Below are 10,990 nucleotides of genomic sequence, written 5' to 3'. Positions count from 1 at the left end.
ATCAAAGGGTTTAACTGAACTTCATCCGAAGCACGTTTTATACCCATTGAGAGTTACAAGCGGGTTGCAAGTGAGGAAAAGAATGTCCCACTCATTTAATTTGCCTCATCATTCATGCTGGCTGGAAGTTATAATGGGTTGCAACTGACCGATCTTTCTCGATCGACCAAGAACTAGCAATACTACCATCCAGCATAACATGTTGGAAGCCTTGCTCTGTTCTGGTTCTCTACAAACAACTCTCCCGGGCTTGGAAATTTAAAGACCATCTGCCAAATTCTTCAACGAAGCTGGATGGACAGGAGAATCGAAAGCACATTTTAAAAAGCTGGATGGACAGGAGCATCTAGCAACATTGCAACAAGACAATTTTACTTCACTCATGCCGCCCAGATTACTTCACATATGTTCACCCCAGTGAAACAAACACAGGAGTACATCTGAATGTCTGATGATGTCGACAAACATACATTGTAATTTGCAGGTAAATTTTAGATTCACTATATTGCAGGTAAATAAAATCAACTTAGTTCATGCAGCACAGTACGGACGTACAACACGAGAACATTCTAGGCTAGCTAGTACACGGCGGGCCTGCCCCATTCGCCGGCCAGCCCTGCCCTGTATCCGGCGTTATAGGCCGCGGCCTCAGACATCATGTCGCCGGCCATCATACCGCCGATCGCGCCACCGGCCAGCCCGGTACTGAGCTCCCTACCAATGTCCGGGTTGCCGTTATTCCTCGCGGTCGTCCACGGCGAGGTGACTGCGTACCCGGCTGATTTTTGAGGCGTCGTCGCGAGCCCAGAAGTTTGTATAGACGCTGGTGGCGGCGGCATGGACAGGTGCCCATATGCTTTTGGAAGAGGCGGCGGCAGAGACGCATGCCCATCATGAGCCTGTGATGACGACGGCGACAAGGCCATATGCCCAGCGGAAGCCTTCGGAGACGCTGGCTCCATGGACATACGCCCGGAAGCTCCTGGAGTCGGCGGCATCAGCGCCAGGACCGGCATGTAATCGTACGACTGATGACCGTACGGCCGCGTCACCGGGTACGCGACGACCGGCTCGTCGTCGGCGGCTCTCGTCGTCAGCCGGTGCGGTGCCACCCGGTTCTGCGGCGCGACGACGGCGCCGAGGCGGTATGACAGGTAGAGCACGCCGCGGGTCTCGGCACGGTGCACCGTGCGGACCTTGTAAGCCGCGAACTGCTGCGGGCGCGGGCCGAGGTCGTAGCTGGCGCCGGCGAGGATCTCGTCGAGCGGGACGATGACCTCGCCAATGTCGCGGTCGCCGCGGGATCGCTCGGTGCGGAGGACGATGTGGAGGCAGCCGCTGCCACCAGCAGTTGCGGTGGGCGGGACGGCGAAGCGGAGCGTGGCGTTCCAGGTCGGGTAGCGGCCACCGTAGGGGTCCGGCGGGGTGCACTGGCGCGTGATTGGGTCGCCGGAGATGGTCGCCACAGCGTACACCTCCATGCGCGTCATGAAGTTCACGTTCTTCAGGTCCTTGGCCGACTGGAGGGTGACCTCCAGCACTCTGTACGCCATTGTTAGCTGAACTTGGTTGATTCTCTTACTAAGTAAGCTGGTGATTTCTAGTGGTTAATTAGCTGGTGCTGGCTTCATGCTGCGTGTGAGGTGCTCTGCAACATGTGCGGTGTATGCATGTATAGGAGGTGATGTGGGCCCTCCCTTCTGCGTGCGATGGCAAGGTTCCTTTCTTGGTCCAAATCTTGTACAGATCCAGTTGGGACTCGAGAGCTGTGTGATTCGTGCTACCATCGTAGTGTTTGGTAAGTGGGAGATCAGATCAGAAAGCGGCACTTGTGGGCAAAACATCACTCAAGAGCACGAGCACCAGGTAGCTCTTTTGCTCAATTTTCCTTTTTGAGATTTCAAAACTTTGATTTTAAAATTTTCCTAAAAAGGAACCTGGATGTAGTTTATGTTGTACTCCACCAGTGTGGAAAATTTCAAAACGAAATACATTGTATTTTTGGCAAAAATAACAAAATCTCATTAAGACAAAACCGTCACTTCGATTGTACTCCATCCATTCTGATTAAATAGACGCGAGCTGGCGAGTGGTGTCTGATGAGAATTCAGCACTTTATTGATTAATTTAAATCTTACAAAGTGTCAACCAGATGGAATCAGAATCAAGTACAACGAAAGAATGAAGAAGAAGAAGAAGAAGAAGAAGAAGAAGAAGAAGAAGAAGAAAAAAAATGATGATGATGCAACATCAATGTTGAACACACTTATTATGGTTCGAATTAATTGTCATGCTTACCGGGACGCACACACCTAAGTGGAAACACTCGTAAAAAATTACATATATCACCACATGGCTTCTTAATAAAAACAAGAAAAAAGTGATTCCACATTTAATTGCAAATATCGATTTTGTGATATTCTATTTAGTAGATATTCATCTAGAATACCCTATTAAAACAAGTTTGTTCTCGTTTTACCTCTTTCAAAGTTTGTCAGGTTCTATCAAGAGGGGCCATCATCTGTCCAATGGAGTGCACAAAGTCAAATGTCAAATCGGCGTTATCTTCCTCATGGGCGCGCCCAACAAAACAGATGGGTGCACGAACCGACCTTGGGCTTCCACTGTGACGGCTTGTGCATGTGCCCATCTCCAATGTGAAGCAACAAAGAAACCACCGCTTTCGATCCTGCTTCAGCATCAGTCGCCGATGCCAACGCTTCCTTCTATGGTGGGTTATTGTTGTCGATGTGGCGAATGCCCTAAAGCTAGCCCTTGCCCTAAGATAGGGACGAGTGATTTGGGTGTCTCGCCCGTGGCCAGGGTATCTCAAGGCAAGTGATTTGGGTGTCTTGTCCGGGTTAACCGGCTCACCCCTCCTCGATAGTTGCATCAGGCACGTCTCTCCGATGATGGCGGCACAAAACTAGCATCTGACTCAGCGTGCCTCTTGGACCGATGGCCGCCGACGTTAGAGGATGGGCCAAAACTTTAAATAAATGGATAAACTTGCATAAATGGCTTATTTTGGAGATAATTGTTTGCTATATGAGGTAAAAGTTGCCACAAAATTGGTATCTAAGAGGGTGAAAAGTGAAACTCAATCATTTTATTTATGCATTTATTTCTTTTTGGTCTGAAAATCACCATATGTGTGTGTAGCCATTGAGGTAGCTTGGACCGAAGAGTGTGCCCACGCTGCTATGGAAACGTGATTTCACCCAAACGTACGTGTCTCGGGCATCTCATAGCATGATGTGGATCCACACTGCAAATATGCATAGTTATCACTCCCTTTCCAGAGATAACATTGATCCAAGTTCGGAGGGTAGGCCAAGATATGTTGGCATCTGATGCTCATCAACTTGATCGAGGTGTTATTCTTGTAGAGACTAGATTCATATAGCAATCATGACCTGAATGCATAGATCTCGCTCGCTCTTTTCTCTTCTGATCGGACGTTTCGAGCGATTATTTGCCCACCACCGCCCACGGATTCCGATATCTTCGTCTCACTCGTTCCCCTTTCTTTCCCAATGCGCTTATTCGTGCTTTTCTGTTGCTGAAAGATGCCCAGTCTTCTCTTTTCGACAAAGAAAAGATGCCAGTGTGGATATGTATACTCTTGTGTTGCTCAAAGATGCGATGTCTGGATATGTATACCATTTCTTTCACCCGTCTTTGCTGCTGAGCCTTTGAATGTGCTGTAGGTATGCAGTAGTGCGCAAGACAAGAACGAAATGCTGTCTGCTTACATAATTCAGAAATATTTCTTTGAACCGATTCTTTCGTGGTTCTTTGTGTCTATCTACTGCCTGGTTGTACACAGAAATGTAGAGTGGTTGTTTCTAATTTGTCCGTTGCGGCCGAGCCTTTCAAAATGTGCTGCAGGCTAGTGCTAAGACAAGACCAAAGTGATGTTTGCTTACATAATTCAGAGCTCTTTCTTCAGAAATATCCGGTGAGAACGATTCTTTTCCTTGTTTTAAATACTAGCACAATATACTTTGCGTAGACATTTTCTCTCTACTCCTGCCTGCTTTGCACACAATATTGTGGTGGGGGTCTCTGATCTACTTGCGATGCGCGCACGCTCAGTAAAACGTGCATGGATTCCTCAGTTTCCCTACCTTTTCCGTTTTTTTGGACTGGATAACTACCGGCGAGTTGATAGTCTAAAGGTGAAGTTCTGTTCCATATGGTTGAAAGTGATTCGATCTTATCTAATCTATCGTACTTCTTCTCTCTGCATGAGAGTGATCCTGACGCAGGGAACTGAAGATGCTCGATGTATACAGCTGCAGGCGTTTTGTTCTCTCGAATTATTGCCACAGTAACTATTTTTTTTCTTTGAAGCTCTGCTACATCCATTAAATAAGAATAAATGTTCCTAGTTTTTAGATTTTTTTTTGGCTGAGAACCTAAAACACGAGGGCCAAGCCTACACAAACAGCTGACCCACACACTCACATCCAGGCGAGGGCCTAACAAAGATCCGAATAACAGGGTCACATTCACTCCAGCCAACACAAAAGACCACAAAGGAAACAAACACTCCAAACACTACACTCCAACATCACGCCGACAAAGACTCACCAAGGCATTAGGAGGCACCCATCAATGAGCTGCAGATCCCCGGGTAGGCAGCAGCTAAGGTGGCGAGAAAACCGCAAACCTCTCTCGCGATGACAATTCCGGGCGCAGTCGCAAACAGATCTGACTTAGCAACTCCATCACCTAAAGAAACTCCATGCTTTTCGAACTCAGACGAGAGAGAGAGACTGCAATGTCAACATTATCACTCTTCTCAAAGCCAAGTGCCAGGGGAGAAGACACAACCGACAGTGGAGCCAAGGTCTCGTCTATGCCCTCGCTCTCATTAAGGTTTCACCGCGGCAATTCTTGAAATTGGTTATTTCTTTTCTTGCTTCCGCGGACTTAACTTTTGGATAGAACCGAGATATAAATTCCTTCTTGAGATTCTCCCAAATATCAATCTTTTCTGCAGGGTAAGTTTAATACCAAGATAATGCAGTGTTGGTTACAGATTGACAAAACAATTTAAGCTTAAGCTCATCACCAGTATAGTTTCTCAATTTGATTGTCCAACAAAACTCAGTAAAAGAATGTAAATGAGTATAAGGATCCTCATCGGGATCATCTCCTGCAAAATTATTCTCATTCAGTATAGTAATAAAGCGCGGATGAATAGAATATTCGATGTCATTCCCATTTGGGAATTCCTTAACGAACCTTCGGTTGAATCTTCCGAGATATTTAGCAGCATCAAGCTTATTCATAAGCCCAAGAGCAGCCATGCTACTATCTGAAACTATCAAACAACTTTAGTAAAAACAATAATAGATAATCAACTAAGAATAAAGACCAAAAGCGTTGAGCTCCCCAGCAACGGCGCCAAAAAATAGCAGTTGTAGCTAGTTTCAAAATAAGAGTATCGAACTACAAGGAGCTACTAGTAATGATCTTGATATCCCTTGCTACTTTCTAATAAAGATTACTTAATAATTGTTTTCTAATCTCAAAATGATAAAAAGGGTGTTGAAAATGGTTGTAGGAAAAATAAATAAAGCAGTAAAAATATTATATAAAAAGAGTTAGAACTTTATAAGACAAAGTGTTCTCAGTGATTATTGGATCCACCTTGCACTAGGACTCATGTTAATAAAGATGAAATATGCTTTCAAGCATGTGGTGAGTTGGAGAGCTCTGTAATAAGATGCACCCATAAAACCACCGATCATCGCATCTCTAAATAACCACAACATCTAGCCTTCTATGGCCACATATGGACTAGTGCTGTTAAGGGGTATACCCCATGGTCATCCATATGAGCTTCATGAATCCCTCTTATCCTCCTTATTCATGTGTCAAAGCGCTGATACGGTAATGTGACTTCTCGTTATTCGCTTTACCACACTTCAAAGAGTAGTTCCCTCTCAAGACCAATAGGTAATATTACATGGTGCACAACATGTAATAACAAGAGAGAAAAGTAACACACATTAATACTTGAAACTATAACTCATCTTAGATTCATCTCATATTCATTCTAGTTTTTCTTCATTTTCCCAAGAACTAATAAGACTACTCACACATGGAGACAATCAAGAACATCATCATAATCTTGTGGAATGAATGAGAGGAATGGAACAAATTCAAATACAAATCCACAATAGTAATAAAGATTACAACTATGGTTGGAGGATGATGGTGATGAAGGTGCAGCGGTTGATGATGATGCATTGTCCTCCGAGGATCCATGTAGCAGCTCAGATCTTGTCTCCTCCAAAGTTCCTTCTTGAGATCTGATCTGGGGCAGTGTTTCTTGGTTTCGCAGAGCTATGTGTGTCTGATCTCTGATCCGTCGGCAGAAGGTGAAAGTATTTGACGAGGCGGTGCTCCTGGAGGGTGGTACGGGCGGACAGTACGTGCAGTCTTTTCCCGTAACGATGCCCGTTAAAGTTTCTGGGAGCTATCCCCGCATTGTCCTTTCGCCAAGCGCATTATTAGGTGCAAAAACAATTTCTATCACGTCCAAATGCTAGAAAATACAGTTTTCATTGTTAATTTATTATTGACTTATTATTTTAAGATCATGTATAGAAAAACATAAATTGGCGCGGTGGCGCGGTAAAATACAAAGGTCCTATCACTACTTGATGATAAATTTATAAAATAGTAATGCAAAAACATGCTAAAAAGCACTCATCAATAGCCAGTTCATCAATATTGAAAGGAGATTACAATTACAACAATTCACAACTTCAAAATCAAGAAAGCTAACTATGGCCGATATGATTTATCTTCACCGTTCAGTTAACAACAGAAAATATCATAACAATAAGGTACAAACTACTTTAACACATATGATGATGGAGACGACGACACATATCCATGTCTGCCAGCTGGTGTTGAAGATGCCGCCACGGACACACGATCATATGGTGTTAGAGATGGCCACATGGACATATCACCATATGGAGGTGGAGAGGGAGACACAAATACGTTCCCGCCGGTTGTTGTTCGAGACGTCGGCACAGAAGCACGACCGTATGGCGCTGGAGATGGCGTCCTAGACACATGACCGTATGGAGCTGGAGATGGCGATACCGATACGTGTCCACCGACTGGCACTGGAGATGGCAACTCAGACACACGACTATGTGGGGCTGGAGATGGCAACAGACACACGACTATGTGGGGCTGGAGACGGTGGACTGGATACGTGTCGGTCGGCTATTGTTGGAGATGTAGGCATGAGGACCTGACTATATGGTGTTAGAGCTGGTAGCAAGGAATCATGTCCGCCGACTGGTGTTGGAGATGCAGGCACAGACACACGGCCATCCGATGTTGGAGAGGCCGGCACGGACGCACGACCGTATGACGTTGGAGATGGCTGCACGGAAACAAGACCATGTGGCACTGGAGAAGACCGCACAAACACGTGACTGGATGGTTTGGGAGAGAGGGGAACTGATACATGTCTGCCATTCGGTATTGGAGACGCCGGCACAGACGCAAGATTGTATGGCGCTGGAGATAGTTGCATGGACACATGACCGTGTGGCACTGGTGGCATGGATACGTGTTGGCCCGCTGGTGTTGGAGACGCTGGCACAGACGCAGGACCATATGGTGCTGGAGATGGCGGCACAGAGACATGATCATATGGCACTGGAGGCGGCTTCGGCATGGATACGACCCGTTCGACTGGTTTTGGAGAAGATGGCATGGACACGACCTTCCCTATTGGTCTTGGAGACGGAGATGACTTCGGCATGGAGACCACCCGTTGGACTGTTTTTGCAGAAGGCGGCACTGACATGACCTGTGCGGCTGGTTTCAGAGACGGCGGCACGTCGCCATGTTCGGCTGGCTTTGAGTTTGAAGACCGCGGCACCACGACCACACGCCCTGCTGGTTTTGCAGGTCGTGGGTCTGGTTTCGGTGTTGGCGGCGCCACGGTCCCATGCACGGCCGCTTTCACGGGCGAAGGCCCGGGCACATGCCCGGGTGGTTTTGCCGAGGAAGGTGGGACGTCCGCATCTCCGGCCGGTATTGCCGGCGAAGACGGCGGAGGCATACTGCCGGCTTGTTTGGAAGGCGGCGCCGCGGTCACATGCCCGGGAAGTGCAGCTTGCGGCGGAGGCGGGGGTGGCATCCCCTGATGCGTCGGACATGACAGGACCGGCCACCCGACGTCTCTCTCCCACATCCACAGGGGTACCATGCATACCTGATGCTGCTGCGGCGTGAAGACCGGACCGAGACGGTACGTCAGGTTGAGCACGCTGCGCGCGTCTCTGCGGTGCGCATTGCGGATCTGGTAGGACGCGAACTGTGGCAACGTGGGGCCGTCGAGGTAGTCGCAGCCATGGCAACCGACGCCAGTGAAGAGCTCCGCCAGGGGCACCATGACCTCGCCGACGTCGCGGTCGGCGCCGAACGTGCGCTTCATGCGGAGGAGGATGTGGAGGCGGCCGCAGGTGGCCTCCCTGGCGATGGGCGGGACGGCGAACCAGACCGTCGCGTTCCAGGTCGGGTTGCGGCCGCCGTGGGGGTCCGGCGGGGTGCATTGTTGGGTGATCGGGTAGCCAGCGATGGTGGCCACCGCGTAAACCTCCATGCGGCTGAAGAGGTTCATGTTCTTTAGGTTCTTGGCCGACAGGAGTGTGACCTCCAGCACTCGGTACGCCATGGCTGAACTGTTGAAGGAAGTGGATTTTCCAACGCTTACCAGGTGTGTTCGCTGTGATGGTGGTTTCAAGCTGGGATGGAGGAACGCAACATGTATGTATAGAAGAGGCGGTTGTGCTGTGCGCAGAGATAAGATTTCGATCTGGAAGCAAAATTAGTATAGGTGCACTACAGCACTAGCACAGTAGATAGTGCAATAGATAGAGTGTGTAGTACCAAAAAGAATAAACTAGTGGAGTAGCAACATTAAAATAATACAAGTGTTCTACGCTCTAAAAAAGACACATCTAAATGTCGGAAAACCCTGAAATGAAACTATGACATTAGCATGACGTACAGCTATCATTGCCAAAAAGATCCAGCTCAATCTAAGTTTGATCCATATCTTGATAAACAAACAAGAACATTTTCGCTATCAACATACCAAATTCGAACATCTTTATCAAGCGGGCACTATTAATAGTTAGATTCTTTTTCTATTTAATCATATTTCTCTTTAGAAAAAAATCCAATTTGTTTTGATATTCTGTGACATGGTAGGGCCGTAAGCGATGTATGTTGTACTAATACGTTGCAAGTTCACTCAAGAAAGACAAATTTTGTGCTTAGTGAGTAAGGACACATATCAAATGTGCTAGTGCATTTTTTTTGCAGGACTAGTGCATTTCATGTGCCTCCTCTGATTCCCCTGAATAGATTTAATAAGCTTTCCTGCTGTGCGAATAATTTTTGCAAATATTTTCTATTATTGTGTTTTTGAAAAAGGTACTCCCTCATGTGGTACTTATAAACCTCCAGTCTTTTGCTACAAGGACATGAAAAGTAGAAAAAAAAGGCAAAGCACCTCTAATCCAGCGAGAGAAGAACACATGTCATCTTTGCTAACCTATTACATAACTACCACACCAGGGACACCCGAAAATGTTAGAGTTTCGGAAATTTGTTAAGTAAATCTTCTACTGACTTAGTTTTGGAAATCTTTTACGGAAATCTAGGGACGGCTAATGGCAAGACCACGAGATACACCATTGTAACCTTTACCTTGTGCATTATAGTGAATTTCTAGCCGGACATAGAGATCTTCCACCACAGGGACGTGATCCTAGGTAAACATCGTCTTGCATCGTCTCGGGCACCATATCGCTCACCACCTCCGGTAAACCCTTGTCGTGATCACCTCGTCATGGCACTATCGTCATCAACATGTCGACAAGCATAATATCGTAAAAGGACAAAATATAAATAGGCATATTACTAAATAATACTGACCATGACAGGCTAAGGCACCTCATGCTACTGATCATTTCAAATGGATCTGGTAATCTCCATTTTTTTCGAAAATGGGCATTTTATTACTTGCGCAATAGCCCGGCCTCTGCATAACTAAGATGCACACAGCCGCTCACAAGTTCGTTACAAAACCACAAAGGTGTTCAGAGATAAAACATAGTTCAAAAACAGGAACAAAAACTAGCTAGGAGGATCCAGCCGAAGGTCACGCTGCCACCCATGTTGGGAGAAAATATCCCTCGCCGTATCCTCCAACCGTGAAGACACCTCCATAAAGAGGTCCCGGTGCTCCACACGCTGCAACGGTATCCATGAATGAAGCAAAGTTGTGCACCGGTAGATGACCTGCAAAAAGGAAGAAGAAACATTATTGAAAATCTTGTCATTTCTACATAGCCACAGCGACCAAATGATTGCAATCACTCTCATCCTAATAAGACGTTTAAACCTAACATCCACACCATTGAACCAGTTGCCAAATAAATTGATAACACTACTTGGTGGGTATAAGGTAGACCCTATTTGGACGGCTAACCATATAGACCTAGCTAACTTACATTGGAAGAATAAGTGTTTAATTGTCTCGTCCTGATGATGACAGAAGACACACTTTTTTACTTCCATGCCAGTTGCGTTTGGTAAGATTATCTTTAGTAAGGACTACCCCCGACGAAGATACCAGACAAAGATTTTTGTTCTTAGTGGTATCTTCATCTTCCAAATTTTGGAATTATTATCGACCGGAAGTTCAGGCTGAATCAAAACATTGTACATGGAAGTCACTGAGAATGAACCATTCCCGGTAAGATTCCATCGAAATACATCCGGTCCCTGCGTCAATTGAACTAACTCAAGACGCTGTAACAATTCCTGCCAAGAGGTTTGTCTGGGACCGATGAGACTTCTTCTAAACTCCACATTTGGTGGGAAATTTTCCAACACCATAGCAATAGTATCGCTTTTGTGGCGCACTATATTG

The 10,990-nt window shown here is 46.4% G+C and overlaps 2 protein-coding genes across 2 annotated transcripts; both read right to left on the bottom strand.

The window, feature by feature from the left end:
- Positions 1-318: 318 nt before the first annotated feature.
- Positions 319-1,626, bottom strand: LOC124677299 (protein SRC2-like). Its single transcript, XM_047213303.1, has one exon. The coding sequence runs from the start codon at positions 1,551-1,553 to the stop codon at positions 579-581; it is 975 nt and encodes a 324-aa protein (XP_047069259.1). The 5' UTR covers positions 1,554-1,626; the 3' UTR covers positions 319-578.
- Positions 1,627-4,466: 2,840 nt separating this feature from the next.
- Positions 4,467-8,738, bottom strand: LOC124672951 (protein SRC2-like). Its single transcript, XM_047209102.1, has 2 exons — positions 8,261-8,738; positions 4,467-4,484 (listed from the first exon to the last, which is right to left on the bottom strand). The coding sequence occupies exons 1-2, from the start codon at positions 8,720-8,722 to the stop codon at positions 4,467-4,469; spliced, it is 480 nt and encodes a 159-aa protein (XP_047065058.1). The 5' UTR covers positions 8,723-8,738.
- Positions 8,739-10,990: the final 2,252 nt, after the last annotated feature.

This window comes from Lolium rigidum, chromosome 7 (assembly GCF_022539505.1).
Source record: "Lolium rigidum isolate FL_2022 chromosome 7, APGP_CSIRO_Lrig_0.1, whole genome shotgun sequence".
NCBI classification, from domain to species: Eukaryota; Viridiplantae; Streptophyta; class Magnoliopsida; order Poales; family Poaceae; genus Lolium; species Lolium rigidum.
The sequence above is the reverse complement of the archived record's forward strand: the minus strand, read 5'-3'. Positions and strand labels throughout refer to the sequence as shown.